The sequence below is a fragment of the Lathamus discolor genome, chromosome 3 (assembly GCF_037157495.1).
Source record: "Lathamus discolor isolate bLatDis1 chromosome 3, bLatDis1.hap1, whole genome shotgun sequence".
Taxonomy (NCBI): Eukaryota; Metazoa; Chordata; class Aves; order Psittaciformes; family Psittacidae; genus Lathamus; species Lathamus discolor.
The window spans coordinates 30,003,540-30,029,483 of NC_088886.1; the positions used below are offsets into that span (position 1 = coordinate 30,003,540).

General features: G+C 42.8%; 1 protein-coding gene across 2 annotated transcripts; it reads right to left on the minus strand.

Annotated features, from left to right (window-relative positions):
* Positions 1–1,631: 1,631 nt before the first annotated feature.
* On the minus strand, positions 1,632–23,488 carry SENP5 (SUMO specific peptidase 5). Of its 2 annotated transcripts, none has more exons than XM_065674454.1 (10): positions 23,402–23,488; positions 15,642–17,214; positions 12,128–12,233; positions 11,834–11,981; positions 11,149–11,196; positions 9,173–9,250; positions 5,714–5,851; positions 3,958–4,041; positions 2,521–2,571; positions 1,632–2,431 (listed from the first exon to the last, which is right to left on the minus strand). In XM_065674454.1, exons 2-10 carry the CDS (start codon positions 16,597–16,599, stop codon positions 2,321–2,323), a joined length of 1,722 nt encoding a protein of 573 aa, XP_065530526.1. In that variant the 5' UTR covers positions 16,600–17,214; positions 23,402–23,488; the 3' UTR covers positions 1,632–2,320. The 2 variants fall into 2 exon arrangements, with proteins under 2 accessions (XP_065530526.1, XP_065530527.1); XM_065674455.1 differs by lacking the exon at positions 23,402–23,488 and adding an exon at positions 22,805–23,368.
* Positions 23,489–25,944: the final 2,456 nt, after the last annotated feature.

The following is a 25,944-nucleotide window of genomic DNA, read 5'->3' on the forward strand; positions in this document are numbered from 1 at the left end:
GCACTGAGTCTCCTGGGCTGGCACACTGTCACAGCACACCTTTCAAGCTTCCTTACCAAACAGCTTAAGTTCTGGAAATAAATGAACCTTGCTTATGCAGTTCCCTTTCTGTATTTCACTCCCTTTCTGCAGGGAGCCTTGCTTGAGGATATAGCTTCTATTGCATGCATCCAAAGTTGGCATCACTTTTGTATCTCTTCCTGGCCACCCAATTCTCCCTCTTCATTCACACTGGTGTGCACATTCAGCAACAAGTTACACTGAAGTTACTCTGGGTTAACAGCAGCCTTTTGGCTGCATTAGTTTTAGCCTGGATCAGTTCAACTGGTCCCATCACATGGCTGTGTTAGCATTTGGACCATTCATGTGATAGCAGCGCAAAGAGAGGATTAGAATGAAAGCACTGGCTTGCACGTTCTACCCTAGCAGATAAGAAAGTACATCCCAAGTTTCAGTTTTCATGGAAGTTACCCTGCACTGCCCACAGTCCCTTGCCCTAAGAAGGTGCTGCTGTTTGTATCAGTAACACTTGACAGAAACACAAACAAACCATATGCTGTGGGGTGTTCTGCACCATACAATGGGCAAACATACATTTAGTCCATCTAAGTCTTCAAGTTATTTCTGATTCAGTAAGTTCCTTGTTTAAATTATCTGAGTGCTTTAGGCCTTTCTTATCTTGCTAAATTAAGCCAGTCCTTGCCAGCTGCCAACAAGGGGAAGTGGGAACACACAAGGATACCACAGGACCTCCTTCTCCAGCACAACACTGCTTGCTTCCACCTCCCAGCCTGACTGCGCTTGGTGCTCCCTCACTTCTCCCTGCTCCCTCCTGTAATCTAGAAGGGATTTGCACCTGTCTTAGCTTAAGCCTGAATTAATTTGCAAGACATGGAAGTCAAAGTGGTTTTCTCCATCAGAAGTCAGGGCTATGGACAGACACAACGTGAAACTGTGCAGCAAATGATCTTTAGGATTCAAAATAGCTTTCCTTTCACTTCTTTATCTGGCAGAAAAACACAGCAAAGACATTTGCTGGTGTAGCAGTCCCATGCAACCATCCCTTCGAACAAAAGCAGCTCTCTTCAGCAAGGAGCACATCATAGTTTACAGACCAAGGTGAACACACAGAAGTCTCAAGAACCACTGCTCTCACTCATCCCTACCCAGTGCAACAATGCTGCCAGACTTGCCACCTCCTGCCCCTCCGGAGCAGAATGACATAATCTTGTTGTGTTTGTACAGCACCCACCACAAGTTCTATTATTCCCAACCAGACTCATCTGTGCTACTGATTGCAAACAAAAGTAGGGGTGTCTGAGACAATCAAACAGCAGATGCAGCAGAAATTAATTAATTTATATTTGAACAAACGCAAAAGCGAATAGGAGGTTAAAGACAACAAGCTTGATGGAAATTCATTTGAAGACAGAGCTGAAGGGACAGATGCTGAAACGGTACATTTCACTGCATACTGTGGAACTGAAAAATGACTTAAAGTCATCTGAGATTTAAACAGTTACAGCAAGGAGTTTATCTCAGTATCTAAGCCGTGGCCAGCTTTATAACTCTCCTTAATACACACATCATGGAGACTTCTGCAGCATATAGGAACATACCATCAATCTGACTGAACACCTTTGTACTTTTTATTATACAGACAGGTGCTGAAGCTTTTTTGTGCAAAGGCTGTTTTTTATCTACAGGGACAGGCTGATAATGACACTGGATAAATGTTAACAAAACAAACTTTATTAGCAACTTGAACTATTTAAAAAAGAGGTCTCCACAAATTGAACCTGTAGATGAGTTTAGCCACCCTAGAAAGTGATTCAGTATTGTACAGCCACAACAGGGACAATGGAACTACCAAACAGGTTCTATCTGTTCTTTTTATGGGATTGTTTTTTTTTTTGTTTTTGATACATTCAAAGCATTATTGCATCAGAAAACATATCATGCATCTTTATGCTTCCAGACAAATTCACCTGTATTTGTCATTTCTAGCTACATCTCAAAGGTGCACCAAATCTACAGTTTTATAGTTTTAGTTGCATGCTTTGCCTATATGCATGCTGAGATAATAAATATTAAATACAGGAAAGAACATAAGGGAACCAAACTGACATTAGGAATATTTTATGGCAGCTCTGTTATCTTCTGCCAGTTAAAGAACATGTCAAAAAATTGAGGTAACAAGTGGCCATACCACTCAGCTGAGAATCGTTCAAAATTCACGGAAGTTTTCAGAAATTCAAGTACACAAACACCAGCTGCAACTTGTCAGAAATGCCAGAGAAATTAGGTTGGCTGCATTCTATTAGTCTATTAGCTGGCATTCACACAGCTCCTTGTAAATCCTTTTTCTCACTCGGGGCATATCTTCCTGGGAGAACTGAAAAGGCTGGTCTAAGGCGAGGCACTTGCAGTACTGAGGAAAAGGAAAAGTCTTGATTGAAAACAGGGCATTTACTATATTAACAATATAGGCCACTAATGTTTAAAAAGCAGTACTCTTACCTGGAGCACAAAAACCCCACAGTCACTGTCATTTTTCTGTTGTGGAATGCACTAAAAGGAAAAGAAGTAAGAAGAGACATGTTAGATCTTTACTTATTCTTTTATTCTCTGACTCCTGCTTAAAGTCCAAAAGTAGATTCTTCATAATGAAGTTACCTCATTCTCAGAGCTAGCTGTTCTGCAGCACAAGAAACTGGAGTTGTAATTACTTATTCTGATCCCAGCTTTTGCAAGGTGACACTCAACACCTTGTTAGAATAACACCTAACATTCAGAAAAATATATAATACAGGACAGAAGACAAATTACAAATCTTTCTTTCAAGTTTATTGTCTTTTAGTGACCTGCACAGAACAGCATCTTAATTAGTTTAAATAAATGTTTGTACAGCATTATCTGCTTTACACAGGACCAAACTATATCAGCAAAGTCATACAGGCCTAGAGGAAGATTAATCTCAGCACCCACGTTACCAGCAGTGGCTTTCTTCCTCCAGCCACACCAAAGGGTCTTGAAGAACATTAAGAGTGGTACGCTGTCAGGCAACAGGACTGAGCAAGGCAGTCTCAAGTGATAACTTTCAACCTTCATTATTTCTCCAAACATGCTCTATTTTGATATATGGAGCTAAAAAGTCCCACTCGTTAGTGCTGCTATATCTCTGACATTTGAAGAGTAAAAGTAATTATTTTTCCTTAGCTCCCAGATCTTCTACCTCATGGAATGCAGGACAAACTCTGACTGCACAGGGTGTGCACGAGTGCAGAGAGGAATCATTTAATGATTATATCAGCATCTAAAAATAAACCTGTGCAAGGAGGGAGCTGTTGGGAGTATGTCTAGTGTGCAGTGACCTGTTTGATATCCTTGGAGCCATTATGGTATGGCTAGGCAAATCACATATTCCCTCATTTACACTATACACAAGTTATTCCCTTCTATAGTTGTCAGACTTTGTTTACTTGGAATCAAACACAGTGTGCCACAAACAGCCCTGGAGACCAAAGCCCTCTATCCATAGCAAATATAAAATATAGGCAGCAGTAACATTAGCCTGTTCCCTCCCTCACCAAGTCCCATCCATGAGGCATAATTCAGAATAATCATTCGGGAGAAGTGAGGAAGCTGAGTCTTCAGCTCATTCAGTGCCTGATCTTGTGCCAGCTTGGGCACCAGCTACAGATTCTGCTGCACAGACATTTAATTGTCCAGAGATAAGGCTGAGATCATCAGGTCACTTGCAGAAAATATTACAGACCTGGTGGGAGCTGAATGAGCAATAGAACTCTAACTCCCATGTGTAACCGTGTTACTTCTAGCACCTTCCACATGATCAGCATAAACCAATTTACTACTTGCATAAATATACGGGTTTAGAAGCAGCCCCCTAATATCTTAAGGGAAGTCAGACTCCAGGGATTGAATGCTACCATTTACCTTTGTAACAGCCGTTTGCCAACCCTGAAGAAACTCAGGATGATTCTTCTCTTTTGCTTCAGTCAGCAAATACTTTCGAATATTCTTCAAAAAAGAAAAAAGCAAAAATATTATTCACCAGCTAAGGAATAAGAGACATCGACATCTTTGCTGGTATTCTTTTTGACAATGAGGACGAATTTCAAGCAAGCATTAAGCATCAGGATCTGAGCTCTGACTTAAAGAACTCTGGTGGGTACTATGCCTTTTACCATCAAGATTCATTTTGGTTTGCCAAGGGGAGCTTCAACACCCCCCAGCATTGCTGTACACTGGTATACTTAATACTAGGCTAGCTGTGGCACTGGGGCAGAGTCAGAGTGCTCTCACATACAGAGACACACAGCACAGTCCGGCATGTGTTCTCTCCTGGATTACTTGGCTGACACCAAGACCCTTACATTTGATGATAGCATTTTCCTCCGTGAATCTCAATACAAAATACTTTTGAGTTCTGCAGCTGATCGACAAAGCTCTAGGGAGAGTTTTAGTGACATATAAGAAAACATAGTCTGACACAAGCAAAGAAAAGGAAGCAAGATAAATGAGCCTATGGTCTTGGGTTAAGCAAATCCTACTTCTCTGTAAACAGGCTGGTACTTTATAGCACAATTTAAACGCACTCTAGCACACTAACAATAACTTCAGTGGGTGGATCACTGTGGAGTTTTGGGTATTGGCTGCCCCTTCCACTAGAAAGGGCAGGAATAAAGGTGTCTCATATTTGTGAGACATTTAAGTGCAAATGTTTTGCCAAGAGCAGAATGGGAGAGGCCACATTGCAAGAGACTCCAGGGCTGTTGAGAGGGAGCCCTGGTTTATGCTGCAAGTTCAGAAGCTAGAGAGCACGAGGTCTCTTGCTCCCAGAACAAACATTAGCTTCATCCTCAGCAAATGCCAGCTCGAAACTAGTATCTTCATTCAGAAGTTCTAGCTGGGAACTCTCCTGGGTACAGTAATTACTACTCTTTTGTAAGCCAACAATTACAGACAGTTAAAAGTAGAGGGCTGCTGCATCAAGCAAGCAATTAAGTTGACAAAATTAGCTGTTGTAAGAGGGTCATTACAATTTGCTAGTCCCAGCAAAAATTTCCTGGCTACTGTTTACCAGAAAAACTGATAATTTAACTCCAGTGTTCAGGTTGCAGCTTTGAAAGGTTGCTGGGTTATAATCAGAGGTACACACCCCATACCGATGCAGACAGAGGAGAAAGGAAACAGGGTGTTAACAGCACAGCAACACCTCAACCCCACTGGGCAACACCACAGCATCTTCAGTCCTATTCTCTCACCCAGGCAACCTCCCCTAAAAAGGGTTTATCATTACCACAATTTATCATTTCCTAAACATGAGTCCCTTAACAGTTGAAAGAACTGCCTTTACTTTCCTTCTGGCTTGTCTGCTTCCCTGTGGCACTTGGCTTAGAGTCCCTGCTTTTTGTGGAAGTGACAAGACAGAGCCACGAAAGGTGTGTGCTGATTTCAGTCAGGCTAATTAGCCAACAGGCAATCCGGTCTCAGCTCCCCACTCTGGTGTGACCCTCAAGGTCTGCTCTTCATACTGCTTAGCAGGACAAGCTGATTCTCATTTAATATATGACAGGACAACGATAGACTCACTGCATTTAAAATTTAAGGCTGAACAGATAAAGGAAAGGAGAGTTTTGTTTGTTCAAGAAGACAGTTCAAACTTTGCAGTCACAGCTGTCACTCTTACCTCTACACAAAACTTAAAATGAATGCCTTGGGAATCATAAAATGAAATAATTCGACTGGGGATGTTCACAGTAATGAGGGACCAGTGGACTTCCAGGTGAATAGGAATTAACAAGAGAGTCTTTTTAAACAAGTCCACCTGTAAAGAAGAACAATAGATTAGACACAATTCCACAGGTACAACACAGCACAGATTAATCATACCTAAGCTGCCTTTCCACCACCCTGCAGCTGGAGTCTTCTTTTGCCCACTCCACTCTCACCACATTCCTCATGTTTATCTCATACAAAGCTTATCAGCATTCACAAAAATACAGTTACAGCACACAAAGTGGCTAAGGAGCCCTGCACAGCATCATAGTCACCACTGTATTTGTGACAAAATCCTGCTCGTCTTGTACATTAACAAGTAGGATTTCTTGAGCCATAATGGTATTATTAAGCCTCGGTTTGGGTTGAATAATGACACTCTTGCCATGTGAGCACCACTGTTTTCTGTGAGAGCTGCACCACAGATAGCTGACAGTCTCAGGGGTGTTGGCTAACAGGAATCTCATTGTGAGCCAGCAGTGTGCACTCGCAGGCCAGAAAGCCGACTGAATCCTTGGCTGCATCATAAGAAGTGCGGCCACCAGGTCAAGGGAGGTGATTCTTCCCCCCCACTCTGCTTCTGCAAGGACCCACCTGAAATACTGCGTCCAGCTCTGGGGCCCCCAACCTAAGAATTATGTGGACCTGTCACAGTGAGTCCAGAGGAGATCATGAAGATAATCTGAGGCTGGGGCACCTATCCTATGAAGACAGGCTAAAAGAGCTGGGCTTGTTCAGTCTGAAGAAGAGAAGGCTCCAAGGAGACTTCAGAGCAGCCTTCTATTACCTAAACAGGCTGACCGGAGAGGGACTTTTTACAAGGGCATGTACTCATAAGACAACAGGAAATTACTTTAAACTGAAAGAGGGGAGATTTAGATTAGATACTAGGAATAATTTCTTCACTATGAGGGTGGTGAGACACTGGAAGAGGCTGCCCAGAGAAGCTGTAGCAGCCCCATCCCTGGCAGTGTTCAAGGTCAGGCTGGATGGGGTTTTGAGCAACCTGGTCTAGTGGGAGGTGTCCCTGCCCAAGGCAGGGGTGACGAACTAGATGATTTTTAAGGGCCCTTCCAACCCAAAGCACTCTATGACTCTATGAAGCAGTGGTGATTACAAACACGGTACAAAACCAGCAAGCTGATACAGTTTGTCTTCCTCTGCTATAACTCAGGTTCTGTGCCTTGTCAGACGAAGGCAGAGGAGGCGTGCATGATGCTTTGGTGAGCACAGGAAAGGAGGGAGTGAAGGCAGAGCAGATCCATCCTTTCCTGAACTTTGCAGCAGATGTACTGTGGTCACAGGCAAGCAAACAAGGCAGAAGGTCTTAAAGTACAGAACAAGTAGATCAGATGCAACACCCCCAGTGTCTGTGTAGCAGATGAGTCCTTATGCTTTTGGAAGCCAGCCAAGCCAGGGCCTTTCATGATCTTCCTTTTCCCAGCTCCTCCTGAAACGAGCACCTAATTGCTGGGTTTTTGATGGTACAGTCCAGAAAATAAGCTCAAATAGAATACTGAACTAAACAAACTCATCCTGTGGGAAGATTTCCATGTTTTTTTGGTTTTTTTTTTGTTGGTTTTTTTTTTTAAGCACTGTGTAATTTGAACAGTACATAATTGCTGCAGCACTGGTAAAGACAGGTCGTTTGTAGGAGAGAAAAGTGTATTTTTTGAGTAACAGTGGGAAGCTGAAGACACAAAGATGTCAGAGCATTCACAGCAGCTATCAGCCAAGCCTTGCTCAGAACAGGATTTCGAATTTCACAGACATCAACAATCCCTGCTCACACCTGCAGAACCTGCTTCCTGACCAGATTACAGCACACTCGCTACACAACGATACATCACTCTTGGAGGGAAGCAAAGAGATGTCACCCAGCAGCAAGTGGAGCCCATAAAGGAAAACCGGAATAAGATAAATGAACTACACTTTCTGTGATGTCCAGCAACAGCAGAGCAGTGCTAAACACAAGGGTCCTCATGTGACCCTAGTTGTGGGATTGCTGCAGGAGTGCAAACCTGTAGCAGAAAAGTTGAAAAAGACAGCCAGAAGCTGGAAGGGTCTTTAGTTAAGACCTGATGTGCAGAAAGAATGGTGGCAACCTAGATTTGCTTCACCAAGACAGTGCAGTCAGCTAGCTGACATGAGGGTGGACCAGAGCAGGAGTGCCAATCTGATCAGTGGCCAGAAAAGTGAGACGCAAACAGGAGCCTTGAAACCACTGCAGCTAGATGCAGAAGAGCATGTCCCTCTGGGTTCTGGCCTCCCATATCCTGGGAGAGAACATTCATAAAACCTGGTACAATACTCTGTTTTGTTTAAAAAGCAGAAACAAGTTCCCCTTAATTGCATATTGCAGGACAAAGCAGTCTACTGAAACCTTCCAGTATAAACTGCTTACTTCCATTCTTGCTTTCAAGATTCCTCAGGATTTTAAGTGTAAATGTCTGAACAACTGCCCTACCCTCATCCTTTCTCAGCAGCAACAGGAATACAGGTTGTGATTTCAGAATCTACCTTCACTTTCAGGTTTTTTGCAAAACTTGGGTTGCTGGAGAAAAAGAACATTAAAAAAATATCTGGGAATATTAAGCACCAATATTCAGTCTCTCTTTAAAGAGATTTTAATAAATTATATGAATAGACTTTATATTTGGATAATGAGTTCATCTCTAGCATTTCACAGATGTGTGCTATTTAAGTGCTTCTGCAGAAAGATCATATTCAGACATGGTCCTTGCTTAGTCTTGCCTCATCTCCCATATTAGAAAGGACAAACGTTCACAGAAGAAAAAAAAAAAATAAATAAAAGAGAGTACTGCTCTTTGTATTAGCTGCCTCAGAAAATATCACAACCCATGACCTGGTATGGGTCCTGGAAAGCAAGGGGAATTCTGCTCTTCTCATGCAAACAGTGGTTCAGCTTATTATATGTGGGTCTCCAATTTCTGCTTTTCAGTACCTGTATGTGTTACTCAGGAGTAACAACTTGATTTTATGGAACAATCCCAGTTTGAAATAAAAGGAAGAATCAGAATTAAGTCTGCTCTCCCGTAGATTAGTGTACCTGGCACTGTCAGGAACATCAAGAGACATTGCTTGCAGCTAAATTAACAGCCTGCATGAACATACACAAAGAGATAACCCACTACCACTGAAGATTAAGCCATTCAAAGTACATTTTCACAACACAACCACACTAACTTGAATAATGCTACCCGACTATTTTTATTAACCGCTTCCCACTTTGTATGGCTCTTTTGCAAACCCATCCTTTGCTGATAACACTTTGTAACTTCCTTTCAAGTTAGTGATTCAACCCAGCCCCAAAGAACCAAAGCACTGATGACATGGAGTTAAAGGATACCTTTTTAGTCCATCGTTTCACCCCATTATATCCTTTGGTTACGAGCTGTCTATGAAAAAAACTGTTAAAGAAATGAACCTAAAAAGAGAAAGAGAAGGAATGAGCACAGAAATCCATGCACAATCATTCCACCTGCCCCAGGATAATTTATACAAAACAGTATGTAACGAGGTAATATTTAATGCAGGTTTAGAAACAGAACTGTGGCAGGGACAAACAGAGGCTCTGTCAAGCCTAAACTATTGCTGTTCTTCAGCAAGCAAATAAAGCAAGCCTTATTTCCATCTAATTTATGATGTGAGCCACTGCAGTATTTATATTTACACTTTTGTATCTCCAGGTATACACGTTTAATTTCTTATTGCGGATCGACTTGCAAGATAAACACCAGGATAAGGAAGGAGTTACAGGTTTTGTTGTTCTTTACAGGAATTAAGGAAGAGAACACTGGACTGGCAAAGTGGGGGTGGTGGAAAAGGGAATTATTTGTGATTTTAGTTGTTGGAAACGCTGAGATTAAAAAAAAAACTAAATTAAATTGATCAAAATGGTTATTAAATTAAATTCAACACCATGATCATCTGTATTCAACTACTATGACCAGCTCTGGACAAAACCGATATTCTTCATTCCTTTCGTAACTAAAGGCATGTAGTATACTTTGTATACAAACTAACTGTTGTAAGGCCCTAAATTTATGGCAAAAAAATGTATGCTTATGTTAAAAAAAAATATTTAGCTCCAGGTTAACACTATTATTCTCTGTGATTAGCTTCTTGCAATTACAGGAACAGATTAGTACAAATGGAAATCTGCAACATCTGTTTTTAACAATTCTGCTACTGTAGAGGCAGTAGAAGGCTTGAAAAAAAGTTAGAAAATTCAGTATCTGAAAACACAGTCTAACACCCATTAGCTATGCCAACAGACTTCAAAACCACATTCTGAGGTAGCAGCACAAAATCTCCCATGAGGATTTCAATTACGCACTATGAAGAAAAAGCAGACACAAGCAAACAGATACAATCTCCAACCCTAGCGCACACTCAGGAAGTATAGAGAATACTAATGAAGAATCACCATCACCACCAATCAAAGCAACAACGCTGCTTCTTCTGAGCTTGAAGATTTTAAGAGTTACGTTCTGCAGGGCTCATCTAAAAATGGCTTTGTTTGGCTCTTCCTTTGTGGTGTCACCTGAAAATTGTTCAGCTCTCCTAGTAAACAGATGGCTTTTTATAATTGCCACTGCTGCAAATTTAGTCACAGAGAAGGTAGGGGTTGATTTATTTTTTTTCTTCCAACTGCCACCAACAGTTAGACCCTGAAGTTGGGAAGCAGTAAGCATTCTGTCCAGGATGCACAAACCAAAGAGAGTCCTGTAGAATCACTGCTGCCAAGGAACCAAGCAGCTCTGCATCAGTTCAGATTCACCAGGCAGGCAGCTGACACAGCTTGAGCTGTTACAGCCCCACAACTACAAGGTGGGCAGGTGGGCAAGTGCAAGCAGCACATGTGCATGGTTCAGATGCTACGACTCATGGTTTGTCATCTCAGCAGAAATTCATCTTCATCAGAAATTTCACCTGAAACACTAGACTAGTGAGCAAGGGCATGGAAAAAGCACTTTAGAAGCAGAAAAGCTGAAGACAGAAAGCTCTAGGGGAGAAAAGAGCATGGGATAAGCAAAAACAGGTCACCTGTCTTCTACAGGTACATTAGTAACATCAGCCTACCACAGAGATCACCTGCAGAGCTAATCTAATAAATTCCTGAAACAAGGGCAACAGCACTGAAAACTGTATTTTAGCACAGGAAGAGAAGAAGATTTGAGTAGCAGATAGTAACAAATTATAACAGAACCACTCAAATCATCATTGAGCTAAATCTCAATTCTGTAGCTGAAATACTCAACGTTTCACCCTTCCCTCAACATCTCTAACTAGGCACATTTGCATAATAACAAAAAACCTCACCTTTTCAGGGACTGCATCCATTACGAGTTCACCATACATGTTAATTATCTGTAGGAATTAGTTAAACAGTTAAATACATACAGAATAATTTTGTAAACTGCAAGTAAGTTTGTAAGTTTTCATAAAATGCAGGACCCTTCATGGTCAAAACAGCAATAAGGAGGTGAGCAATTATAGTGACATTTTGCTGCAGTCTGAAGGACAAGCACTCTGGAACTAATAGTGGCTGGCACAGAGAAAGACTGTACCTAGCTGCTCTAGGTCTGCCTTAATCTGAAATGCAGTTTAATTCAATCTAAGTCTACTGGTGCATGCCATGGGCACTGCAGCCTTCATGGTTTTTTGACTGTGCGCCACAGGCTGCTGCTTCACCCCACTTTTGCTTGTTATCTGCTCAAGCTTGGGGATGGAGGAAGGTGCTAACACCCCTATGGGTAGTCACAATTTTCTCAAAATAGTGCAACATAGTTTCTTCAAAAGGCAACAGTTCAGTTGTGATACCTTCCATCTTCCAGACCCATAACCACTATTATTGCACCTGCCATTATAAAAGCTGCTCACCACTTCTTTTAGTGTACAGTAAGGCCAGTCCACCTATAATGTAGCAGAAGGTAAACAACTAATATCCTAATATTAATGGGCTAAAACAGGTTAAGGAAGCACATAAACATCAAGCATCTCTGACCTGGTCATTCAGCCAGTTTTGGCCTTCCAGTGTAGCTAAATCATCCATGTCCAGCATGTGCTTATTATAGAAGACCCGGAAATTGCACATGGAGGTTTTTGGATGTTTTTCCCGATACTTCACAATTTCCCTCATGATAAAAGGTTTTCTAAAACAGGATTGAAAAGGCAGAAAAAAAAACATAAATCAAGGTTATGCCAAATGGACTTCTGAGAGGTGTTAGATATGGAGTGTGCAGTAGCAACGCAAGCAATCTGTCCTTTACAAAGTCTAGAATTAGATAGTGGTACACACCTATGGGAGAAATCTTCATTAAAAACTTCACTTAATCTTCCCATGACATCTTTTTCACACAGTGGTACTAAACTGCCATACTTCTTCATAACTTCATCTAGGAATCCTTCAAATACATTAGAAAAATGAAAGTGCAATCATATAAAAGAACCTTCCAAGTTCACTACTCCAATAAAGCAGTCATTTTTTCCTAGTATGAGCAGCAATCATTCTGCACCCAACCAACAAACAGCACCACACATGGCAAGTATATATTTAAGAAAACTGAGCTCAAATTGGCAACATTAAATAAAAGCGGGGGTAGGGGAAGGAGGACAAAAAAAAAAAAAAAAGCAGCAATCTGATCACTCATCTTCACAGGAAAAGATCAGACCACATTCTTGCCATATACACACATATATTCATCAAACTAATTATACCAGTGCTACAAGGAGAATCCACTCCCCTGCCTATTTCAATTAGCAACTGCAATAATTTTACTGCAACAGGAAAAGCCATCAGTTTCTGCAACAGTTTTCATTGAAAACCCAGTATCTTGTCCTTACGTATGCGAATTACTCTCCTCAGATGTAAGCAGCCTTGGTTGGCAGAGCGTTTGCCGTCTGTTCAATTCCTCTGCTGCCACCGTAGCAAACAGAAAAGGCACCAGACAGATTCTCAGCAAGCTTAACTCACTTAACCTTGCATCCTAGGGATGGCATTTAAGGTGACACAGCCTGCCATTGCCTGGGAAAACACCGGGCAGCTATAACACCAGAAACAAAAGATACAAACTAGGAAATAATGAAGAGATGAATGCTGGAGGAATCTAAAAAGCTATGAAATAGATTATTTTTTCCTCAAGCACAAGACTGGAACACTGGAGACATAATTTCCATCCAAGCATCCAAAACTAGTTCAAGAATGAAAGAGAATGGAAAACAGAATTTCAACACTTGCTAGTGAATAGTGGAAAAAAGAACACGTTGTCCAGCTTTCTGAAAATAAATCTTCGAGTGCTGCAGAAAACACACCTTTTGTATACAAAACACTGGATCTGAGATTAGGGTCCAGGGATATCACACCAATCCAAACTACAGCGCTCTTCTCCAGCCAGGGTGTGATGGCAGAAAGCATCACTGGACAGTGTATGGTCAGCTATCTGCTTACTAAGACTTTAACAACATTTCCTGGAAACTTTCAAATACCATGATGGGAAGAAGCAAGACAAGAGAAACGTGACATAAAAAGGTGCCAGAAGAACAGTAAGAAAAGAACTAAAAAAGAAGGAAGAGAGACCAAGAACAAAACTCCAAAAGCTGAGAAAAACTGTGAAGTATAGCAAGAAGTACATCTGGATGTGTGACAGAAGAAGGGAGGACTGAAGAGAGAGATCAGACAACAAGGAAGTACTCTTCATGGGAAGATAACCTTTTTTGCAACACTGCCACACAGTTGCCTAACAACTTTTACCCCTTACATCTCAGTAGACTGTGACAGGAAGGATATTTCTCACTGGCTAGAAGTCTAGACGGATGATGCATAGGGCATATATGCATACCTTACTCTCTTTCAGCATATCTAATTTCTAAAAGCTTTTTATTCATACACACAGAGGAAGGACTGTTCTCATAGCTACAACTAACAACAGCAGAGCTCCAGGAGACCTCTAGCTAAGCCCTGACTTCACTTTAGGTTGTGTAACTGAATTACTCAAGGAGGAAAACACAAAGTTTGGACCTAGGTTTGCACGATCAGACACCCATAATAAACAGGATTTACCATGGAGGTCTGTTTGATAACAAATATCACATCAGAATGCACTAAATATTGCAGCCCATTAACATCTGAGTTCAGCTGCTGCAGAGAAATTAAAAACCTGAGAGCATCCCCAACACCTACATTTGCTTCATGCATCAACCCTAGCAACTCTTGCTACGTTAACAGTATCTTTAGGATACATTTAATTATTAACATTCCTAAAAAGACAAGAACTCCTGTACATAGTTATACCAAAATTAAAATTCTTTTTTACAGCTTTTCAGCTGAGAAAACTCAGAAGAGCCATACAATCAGTATGAATATGTAACGTAGACTTGGCTTAAATCCTCAGGGAGGAACCCTCAACTCTGAAGAAAATGGAAACTGGTCTCACCTACTTTCATGCAGAAGCTAGGTAAGAAAAACATTACCATGTGGGAAAGCTTGGTGCATTTGCTGCCTGTCCTTTAATTTTAATTTTTTAAGTTACTCAGTCCTCCTCTGAACAGGAATATGACTGCCTATCAGTCTGGAAAACAGTAACCTTTGCCAATCTGACAGAGTCTTGGTTCTTGACTGTTATGGAAGGACCACATGCCTTTTTCTGTTGGACAAACTTTATAACTCCACTACAGAAGTGGTCCATTCACTATGGTACCACAGTTTCTCTCTCTTTCTCACATAGTGCCTGCTCCTTGCTGGATCATGTAAGGCCAGTCATGGAGAAACATATCCCATACTAACTTGCAGATATGGATGTGGAAAGCTATATCATCTTTTGAGGTTCAATATCTCCTTCTTAATGTGTTGCTTTAGAGGATCAGTTGCAAAACTGAAGGACAAAAAGGTCTGCAGAAAAATCAGAGCATGTCAAACTTCAAACACTCGCTTTAACACTAACACCAGCTTCAGGTTTATGGGAATCTATGAAGCAAATTTCTCCAAAGGAAGACTTTGGCTACCAGAAAACCACTGAACTTGAACATTATATTAATGGTACTCGGTGGCACAATGTGTTAATTTGCTGTTCCTTACTATGTGTATGGTGTGCTGCTAGACATAAATAAGACACTGATTACTATTTTCACCATGTTCCTCTTTAAAGAGACTATCTAAAACCGCATGCTCAGCATTGAGTACAAAAATTTCAGTCTTTTTGCTGAACTATTGCTAAAACTATTCTTGCCTTTTTGAAAAGTATTATCTAACAAAATTCATTAAGCCTACTTTATGAACAATTGTAGAGAAAACTAAGTGACAATGACCAATATGTTATTGGCTATGAAAACCTGAGATTCATTGAGTGATTTAGTTGCAGTCTAAGAGCAAGAGAAGAAAGGATAAAGCTGAAAGTATTGGAACACCAGTGATTTTTCAAAAACCGAGCCAAGTAATAATTGTCAACCACTTATACCATTGGTAGTTTTAACCCCGTATCATCTTCTGAACCACATGACAAAAGACATTGAAAATGCTTATCAACAATTTTTCACAAAGATTCCAATTAAATTACATTGTATTCTCTAAAACAAAAGAAGCAGAGGTACTATTCAACTATCCCTCAAAGCAGCTTATCAGATAAGCATAGATTTGTCCTTCCTTCATGCAGCTCTCCTCTTTGCAGCCTCATTTCAGTGTGTTATGATAAGCACCCTTTACAGTTCACAAAAAGAAACCGTTTTAATAAATGAATTAACACAACATGTAAACTCCACAACAAATCCAGCAGTTTTCAGAAACTCCTGGAAGCCCTAAGATATGTAAAAAGGTGTACCACAAAGCCACGTCGCCAACTGCTCATCAGCCACCCGAGAAGTTTTCTGACTGTTCCTTTTGCCTCCTTTATGAGTTCCGGATTTCAGTCGTGTGCTTTCTGGTGAAGGCTCCTCAAGAGGACTTTTACAGTAAGGGTGATCTAGTAACTCTGCACTAAAAATGTCCAGGTTTAAGGAGCCTTCTACTTCCATTTGGCTAGGGCTGTCCTCCTTTTGTGCCAGCTCCATGGATAAAGGTCCATTTGAAAAATTATGATTGACATCAGAATCCTGCAAGGAGGATTGCGACAGTATCATTCCATCTACACCCATAACCTCATTAGATTCAGCGTCATCTTGACCTGAAACAAAAATTTCTTTTCCTGTCACAGAGACAAAAATGTCAGAGCAATGCTCCTCTGCCACAGCCCCGTTGGTCTCCACCTGCTGCAAGGTCTCTGCCTCTGGAGATGCTCTAGCAGGCAGTTCTGGTGTGACAGCATCTGCACTGCCATCAGGCCTTCTTGATTCTGGCTCCTCAGAACGCCGCTCGGCACACGGTAACGCATCCTGTGTACAGCAGACCTCAGGTGTGCATGGTTCATTCTCCTCACCTAAAGACTTGGGTGTATTATGGTTCATATCTGATAAGCTGTACCGGTTCCAAACACGGTTACTTCTAGATTTCCAGTAGGAAAGCCAATTACACAATCCACTTTCAAAATCCCGCTGAAGTGCCTCTTGATGGTCCCCCGTAACTGTCTTCACCCACCTTGGCTTGATTTTTCTCAATTTGCAGGTTTTGCCTCTTGCTCGAAGTTGCGGGGATTTTATAATTCTATAGCGAAATCTAACCATAGAAAGTTTCTTATGCATCATAAATAAAGATCTCTTTTTTACAGTATGATGGTTAAATTTGGACCTCTTTAAAGTTGTCAAGGGTCCACAAGTTCCATTCCACTCCCTTTTCAACACCATTTCCTTTTATAGTTGTTTAAAACTACTAGGACTTTGTTGCCCTTACCATTATTGCTCTCCTCCCCGCTATATACAACACTACCTTTCTTTACAGGTAAGGCAGCACCATCCAGTGTACTACATGAGACATAACGGCTGCTGCCAGAGATGCTATTAAGAATTGCAACAGTTTCAAATTCTTCATTCAAGTGATCTTCACTCTGAAAGAATTCATTGTTGAGTTTTCTTACTACTTTTCCAGATGGGCTTTTGGCTTTGGGATAGGGACAGGATCTTTTTGCTCTCAGTAAGAGGAAAGCTGTATGGTTCAGTGGCAGGCTTTTGATAGGTTTCTGCATTTAGAGGCGCCTCAAGAGCCCACCTGCTCTGGAGCTCAAGTGCCTTCCTTCTGCACTGCAGTCTTCTGTACAGTTTGTTGTGACTTAAGCTCACAATTAGCTGAGCACTGTGCCTTTTCTTCTTAGCTAGGAAAAATTGCTTTTGGAAGCAGTATTTCCCAAGCTCCCCAGATCCAGTGGTCCATCTTCTAGACTGGGCCAGCAACTGACTTCTCTTCCAGAGCAAATGTTTCCTGCAGTTTTTCATTTTTCTGCTGCATTTTGATCTTGAAAACAGCTGAAAGAATAAAGGAAATGAATTCAGAGTTATCTTGACTGTAACATAATTGCAAAACACTAAGGCACATTCCTCAGGCAACATGCCTATCTAAAATTCCACCTGTCCTCCAAACACAATACCACACTCCCTAGGACATTCTCACTTGCAACAAGAGGGAAAAGAAGCAATACTTGCAATGGCTTGGTGCATAAACAGGCTCTTCTCATTTACCTTCCCTTGAGGTAAAGCAATAAACAGTTAATCCCCATCCAGCCCACACTCCCTGTATGTAACTTCTGACATTCTGGCCTTAGGTTAAATCTCTCTCAATACCCGTGTTGTAGAGTTAACTATCTTGTCTCAAAAAGCTTTTGAAAAAACAAAACTTTGAAGTCCAAGTTAGTCAACAAGTGTGGGCAGGTACCCGATTCCACCAGCACCCTATAAAGGGAATACATATTATTGTGCAATAGATGTTAGCAGGTACCCCGAAAACACTTCACATGCTCACACAAACTCTTCCCTTAAAGGAACAGTAATAGACATACTGCCACAGAAATTTTGATTCTCTGGCTAGATAAAGAATGACACAGCTTACTCTGCAAAGCTGTTCCTCCTTATTTGCAGTAACAGGCTATTCCATAAGGCAACACCACCATCACCTTCTATAATTAGTGTTTATCTTTGCATAGACAAAGCAATATCAATTCAGGACACCAGTTAATCAGCTTAAAATTCCTTTCCCCACTAAAAACCTGCATCTCACAAGTGTCCAATAAGAGACTACACAGGAGTGTAGAACTTGCAGAGTAATATCTATTCATCTTCACTATATAATTAAAAATATTAATTCAAAGATAGAAGAATCCAGGAGCACAAGAAGGCATCAGCTGCCCACATAACACAGGATGTTTCATGCGACTTGTCCCAGCCTCACCAGGTACATCACATCTCACATATGTATTTTACAACAGCTTTTCTTTTTCTTAAATTCAGAAATGGACTTTGCTCCCCTCTGTCCAACTGATTCTGACTTACAGACTATAATAACAAATTTTCCTTTAGCCACATCTGTCCTGGGCATTACACAGAAGCATCACCTAGCTGAAAATAAAGGAGCCTATAAGTGGAAATAAAACATTAACAATTGGACTTTAAAGGCAAATATGAATGCTAGATAGCTGCAAACCCTGGTATTTAAAGTATTTAAAGTCTGACTTAAGAAGCTCTTCTGCATTTTTCACTCTACTCATCTTAGATATAAACATCAGGTGGCTTTTTTTTTTCTCTGTTAGTTGTTGTTGTGGAGGAATGAGAGGGGAATAGAAATGCAGAGAGGACAAACAATATCATTTAGCACTCGGATAAAGTATCACTACCACAGAGAAAACAGTCCTTAGAAAGGAACCTGGCTACCTCCACTGACAGAGATGTGCAAGTGTAAGCACTGCAGTAGAGTCCAGCTCTTTTGTAACCCTCTACTAGTCACCATGCAACTTAGTTATCATAAAAATCAAGACATAACATCTAATCATGCCAACTTTCTCATACTTGCTCTTTTAGCACTTACATATTTCTCCACACTAGATCCAGTTTACTACTGGATTTGTATTTTTTTTGTGCTACAAAATCTACATTTCTGCCTACTGTGTACAGTACCTACAAAAGATTCCTTGAGCGGTGCCAGGAAACATCAGCCAAAACAGTGTCTTGCTACGACAGCTCACTGCAGCCACATTTCCATCCAGGTAAAACAAACCAACCCAGCAAAACCACATCATTCTGAGCAGAGCCACATATACAAGGGGCTTCTGCCAGTGCAGCATGTCTTGAGTACTCTAAGAAGAGCACAGCACATGAAGGTAATGGTTTCACTGCTGCTCAGCCTCAACAATATGTGCCCAGGAACTGTGCAATATACATGCCAGGTTTTAAGAACACTCCTGAATGACTTGGAGTCATCACTTTTCTCCTTCTTCTCTCACTGCAAGTCCAACAAGAAGCATCCCCTCCATGGGCACTGTCATGGAAGTTAGTCATGGAAGAAGGCTGAGCAACCCTTGGTTTTGTGAACAGCTGTGGATTACACAGGAGCTGAAACACCTACAGCTGCCATTGTTCCACCCATAGTAGACTGAACTAATAAACACAGTGGGAAAAACACTGAACTAGATCCTAGCAAAGATTAAGTCCTGACAACAAAAAGAACCTTAGGCAAACTGGAATTGAGAGACAAGAGTGGTGCCACAGTTTCAATGCAATCAATTGCAACAGCAGCAATCAAAATAGCTCATTTGCTCGTTAGTGTCATGAAATCCAGCTTCTTACACTGCAACAAAAGGAGATCTTAGGAAAGCTATTCTACCCACATGCTCTTCTGCTTCATTTTTAACTGAGACCATAAAAAAAATGCTTCACATTATAATTTACAGGATTAAAAAATACCTCATGTTTGCCTGTGAGGCACACACCAATTTCTCCACATTGAAGTTTTTTTCTGCACAAAAAATCCTTAAAATAGGAAGCAAGTCTAAGTCATTTAATCCAAGCAAACCCTTCCTCCTCTCCCCTCTCCCTTTTCAAACAATCAGTTTTGAGTCTGGATCCCTTTAAAGCAAAGGCCTCCAAGGAGTAGCTAATCCCAGTTCTAGGAGCTGAAACAGTTCACTTTTTTAACAGCAGTATTACTTTGAATGACAAAAGATAATCCATACGCAAATATTTAATTAAAGGTGCTGCTTGAAGAACTTGTTTTCCATCAGTGCTACAAGGCCATTACTGCTTTTACTCAGCAACATAAATCAGCAAGGCAAAAGGACAGCTTAAAAGCACATTGGTAGAAAAGGAACTGAAGTGAGCAACAGAAGACCAAAAATAAAGTAAGCACCACCCAAAGTTTAAGAAGCTGAAGGGAAAGTCACATCTCCACCCCATACATTGACACAGATGAAAAAAATCTCTGAAATGGAGGAGTCTGCACCATTAAGAGACATTTGCTTTGTATAAGGCACACCTCTACTGCGCAGAGATGCTGCTGAGACTATGCCAGCAAAATCTTAAACCCAGAAGAACCTAAGATGTACACCTCCCAGAGACCATGAGTGAAAGAAATTTACTGTCATTAGTCCTCACCCCTCCAGCTATGTTTGACACACCACCTACAAATGATTATATGCTAAATGGCACAATCTCTTTTGCACTGGACAAAGACAACCCCAAACCCTTACAGCTCTCTACTAACGGCAGATTCTGGTCATAAATTTGCTTTGTACTCTAAGCATTTAAAAATATATTTGGGAGCCACTCAGTTTTTAGAATAGAGACTTATCCCTAGAGCTCTGGTAAGTTACAAGCAAGCATGACCATGTCAACTTGACATAAAGCTGACCTAAAATTCACTGAACACCTGCACACGAGGAACGTGGAATGTGAGGCCCGTGATCCTCTACTGAGTAACAAATTTAGCATAGATACATGCTATATTTCCCTTTAAGCAATTAGCAACTCACGCCATTTGCAATTTACATGGTTCCAGCTTATGCCACCTTCAGTGAAATTAAGTACTGTAAAAGACACTACACATTGAAATCTTTCACCAATTATCTATCTGATCACTAATTAGTCCTTGGCAGCCCTGTTTATTTTTGGCAGGTTTGGAGAGCCCAGGTTTTCACTGAAGAGCACAGAAATGGGAAAGGCAGTCCTAGCCAATGCTGCTGACAGGACCCTAACCAAAGGTTTCTCGCTGACACTCAAAGTGTCAGACTACAGATACCTTTTGTCCATGTAGGCGCAGAACAAACCCACAGCACTGCAGCAGCACAACTACTTCATACTTAGATCACTGCAAGCTATCTAGGGCTGCATCTGGGTGGCCAGCAGATCAAGAAACACATGCAGCTGGCAACTCAAATACAGCTCACTTGCTAACTCTCAGACTGCTATTTCCCCCATCCCTCCCCCTCAACTGTCCAGTTTTTATTATTGCTATTTCTGAAAGAAGCTTGTTTCGAAGAGCATCAGAAATGTAATCAGCAAACAGCCTTGGGAGCGTGGCCTTGTGTGGGCACGAGTAATTCATGCATCACCGGCTTCCAAGGGAGGCAGCAGTTCTTGCAACACCCTGCAAGTCCAGTCTTTTCCAGTGGAGATCAGGGCTGGCTCTCAAGGACAGAAGATAACTAAGAAAGAGACATCGGGCCTGAGGTTAGAGAGCTGGGCTGTGCTGTGAAAGAGGACGCCGGCCCTCCCCCAACCAGAATCCAAAATTGGAAAGAGAGAGAAAGGAAACTGGGGAAGGGTGTCTCTCTTCAAACCACAGCGTGGCCAGAGCTGAGCTGCTAATGTCAGGAAGTCTGAAATGATTCAATTAGCCCATGCAGAAGTAACGCTGATTCACAGCACTGGGAACTATCTCCTCTTTGCTTTCTTTTCTGACCTGCCCAGCACAGTTCTGTGAACTACCAACCAAACATTTTTGTCTAGAGGTGAAACAAGCCCTAAGGAAATGCACTTTGACAAAACATAACATTAACACAAGACCATACAGAAAAGGACTAAGTCCAAAGATACCAACTCATGGGAACATAGCTGGACACGCAGCTAATGACCTCAGCTATCACACTGCAAGGTTTAAATTGGTACAGTTACTTTGGTTTCTTCCCTTCTCCCTACTAGTGTTCTGGGAAGTAACCCAGAGTCTCACCCGCTTGGCTACACATCTGCTAAATTTATTTCTGGCAAGATGATTATAATTTACTTACAGAAACATCCTCCTTTAGGCTAAATTAGATTAGTGGAGATATGGCTATCAGATAAAATAGCTTTTAAGAGAAATGCTGTCACAAATCAGTGATGAAAAATTTCTAGATTAAAAAACCCAAAGTTACTTCTGTACAAGCAAGTGGTAAGGACATACCTAATTTTTCATCTTTACGCTTCTGGTTAATTCTAATGAAATATCAGTCAAGCTTTGTGCCCTCCTTCCTTAATACTTCTGCAAGGCAGAAGCATGGAAGTAGCTGAAAGAAAGTCTATTGAACTTTGCTGTCCAAGCCCTGTGACGGGAACAGAAACTGGAATTTCAGTCAAGGTCCTTGCACATGTCTGGGCTCAAGGGTCTCCCTTTTGTTTCCTAAAGACCTTCCTCAAACTGTATTTTCACAAGCATTAAACACATATTCCTGCAGCTTTGAAAAAACGATGACTTCTCTACTTATGCAGTGACACACACATAGATAAGTAAAGGCAAGGCTTTACCAAAGGCATTCTTCTTCTCTTCTGAGTGAAGTTTGGGCTAGAACAAGTTTCGTTTGCAGATGGCTGCAGGGACAGCAGGTTAGTTAAACCTCCTCACCTGAGCAACACAGCTCTGCCTGTTACTGCCCCACAGTCCAGCACCCCACCTGTGACAGTCACCCCGCTGAGCAGCCCCGGCCCTGCCTGACCAGCGCAGCCCAGTTTGGACGGGTGGGGAGGGCAAACAGCGCAGGAGCAGATAAGCTCTCTCTGCTTACACAGCAAAGAGCATGGGAGTCTCTGTGAGCAAAAGGGCAGAGAAGTGGGGTCGAGAACTCAATGATGGGGAAAAAGAAATAAATCTCTTAACTGAAAATCCCTTTTTACAGCTGCTCAGCTCCACCAACGCCCGTACTCTCACAGTCTTGTAGTTACGGAGTCTACCAGAGCCTCCCAGGAGAGGCTGGCTCTGAGGGACTCCGCGCCGCCCCGGGTTTTTCCCCAGGCTCCCTGTTCTGGCGAGCCCAGTCAAACCTCGGTGACGACGCCAGGAACCAGGCGCCAACGTCTGCCCCCGGCATCCACTGAGCGACGAGGAGAAGCGGCAGACCCACAGGGAGGGCCGGGGCAGCACAGCGGCGAGCAGCGCCCAGCGACCTCTGCCCGCGGCTCCGGGTGAGCGTCCGGCCGCCGCCGCTCCCGGCCCCACTGCTTTCCAGCGACTGAGATGGGGCCAAACCCGGGCGAGAAAAGCCTGCGCGCTGCCGGGGGTGGCTCCGGACAGACACTGCCTCCCGCTTCCCCGGCCCGCACACGGGGACCAGCCGGAGCCGCCCTGCACCGGAGGCCCGGCAGCCTCTGACCAGGCCGCGCTGCCCCGCACTCACGGGACCGAGCACCGGGCGGGCCAGGGCCGCCGCTTCAACCGCCGTAACGGCCCTCACGGGTCCGCCGCCCCCCACCTCACCTCCGCCCGCCGGCACCGCCCGGCTCATCCCGGTCGCCGCCAGGGCCGCGCTCCGCCCCCGCCGCACGCCGGGCCGGAACGCGCTGCGCCGGCGCCGCCGCGTCAGCCCAGCGACGGGGCGGGGGGCAGCGGCCGGCGGGGCACGGCGCCTGCGCCCGCCCGCGAGTGGGGCAGGGTCGGCGGGGAAGGGCTTGGTCTGCTCTGCTCTGCTCGGCAGTGCAGCTCTTTTCCGGGAAGCCCAGGCAAGGCGTCCCTCGGACGTGTGAGCCAGGAAGGCAGCGGGGGCCTTTCCTGCTGCCACTGTCCCTCTGCAGCAGACCCCCCGCCTTCAGGGTCCTGGGCCAGCGGCTGCCCCCTCTTCCGCGGCACAGCAGCCATATAGCTGCAGCAAGGAGGAGCTTAATAAACAACCCGAGTTTGTAAAATGACCCACTAATACCTGGGTATATGGCTGTGTTTCTGCTGGACCCAAGTTAAAAAATTCCGTTGTTACTCCGGCGTCAGCCATATTGCAGAAGCGCTGGTACAAGCGGAGCCACGGGCCGGGCTTTGCCAGGCTAAGGCAGGGGAGCTTGCAGGCTTCGCTTCTCCCTGCGCTGCCCTTTGTGGGTCGGTTAACGTCTCTGTTCCGTGGTTCCTCCACCTGAAGAATGGAGAAGATAGCGGCCAGTTCCACTGCTGTACTGTGCCATACAGAGACATGGTGAAAATGGGAAGTGCTCCAGCACCATTGAGTTTTTGTTGCTGGGTGGAGGAAGGTTACGCTTCCTCTCACTGAGCAGCCCCTGTGAAGAGAAGCTAAAGAATTTCCAAATTACAAGAAGTCAGTGAAGCAGGGAAGACTGGGAAACAGCCATGATGTGTCAGTTTTGCTACAGCTTTGCAGGAGGTGAACTGTTTTCCTCCAGGAATTACACAGGCCATGGTTTGTGAAATGCTAGAACAAATGGTAAAATAAAGGGATTGAGAAGACAATGGGGTGATGCAACAAACAAATGGGCAGAGTCCACGCCAAACTGAGAGTTGCTGGCTTTTATTTGTTTGTTTGAAAAAAGTCCAGCCCAGCACTCTCATTATATCCACTGCTTTCCTAAGCAACCATTTGTTCTTCCTGTACAGTAAATCCAGCCAAAGATGGGCTAAGCACTTTCAGAGCAACAAGATGAGTCCTCTGGCCTTTATGAAACACACAGTAAACAGGCTGCACAAGGCAAGTGCTTGGGCCATGAAGTTGCAATAGGAATGTATTAAATAGAAGATTCCTCCCCCAGTCCATCAGTACTGCAGTGCTCTCTGGCACCTCTGCACTGAAATCATGGCCTGACCCAGGCAATCATTAGTACAGTCTACACCAGTCATTTGAGACACATAAATGGGAGCCCAGGTTCATGAGAGCCTCTTTAAAAAGTCATGATTTGAATTCTTAAATGTGGGGTTTTATGAGCCTTCTGGTTTTGCCTGTGAGGATCAGCCTTATCACGTGTTCATGCTTCGTCTCTGCCCATGAGGGCTAGTAGCAGATCTTTAAAAAATGGAAGCTGAGATTCTCAGATGAGAAGATGCTTGTAAACACTGAGGCTTTATGGAATGTAAGAAAGACATGAGACTTGTGAATATTAATAAATAAATAAATAAATAAAAGCCAGACTTGGCAACGCTGAGAGAAAGGACTGAATACCAACTGCATTACTATAACATTTTTGTGGCCAAACTTGCAGCCCCAATGTTTTAATGATGGCAGCCTTTGCTGTATTTAACAGAAGCCTGGATTTGATTCTTTAAGAATAAAAGGGCTTTTGAATGCTCTGTAAAGGCAGTTTCCTGACTTCATTGATTGCTGACACAAACACCAAAACTAAATCTCCCACATCTTGAGCTAAAGCAACAATTCCATTAAATTTGGACAGCAGTGAGCTGTACAGGAAGTGGGTGCTGGAAGAGGACACGTAGCATGAGCTGAACCAATTGACTGCTCTGTGCCTCATGTTGCCAAGTAAGAACAGGGCCAAGGTACATCTCCATACGACCATGTTTTATTTGGAGGCTGCTAACAGCCAGTCTGAATTCACAAAAGAATGCAAATAGCCACATCAGGAAACTCAGCAAAAGATGATTTGAACTGGCAGGGTTTGTTGTCCCTGCCCATTTTTCCACTTCTGAATAGGAATAAAATTAAGGTCCACTCCAAAAGCTTGCACATCCCTTCATATAGCTTCAGGTTGTCATGTAAAAACTGGACTGGCAGAAATATCTGTACATCTATACTTATCAATAAATACATTGAAAGGATTGTCAATTGCAACAAAGTAAAAAAAGCTTTAAAAAAGGTATGTTCACAGCAGGTGAACTCAAACCTGAATACAACTACAGAGAATGGAGTGTGGCTACTCTTTGGCCTACGGTTCATGAAGTTTGAAGTTTCTCCAGACTGTAAGAAAGTTCGTGAGGACAATCCTTCTATGCTACAACAATTACAAGGGGTGGTAAGGAAGCAGTAATGCAACAGAGATACCCCAGACTCCCCTGTGAGGAAATATACCAAC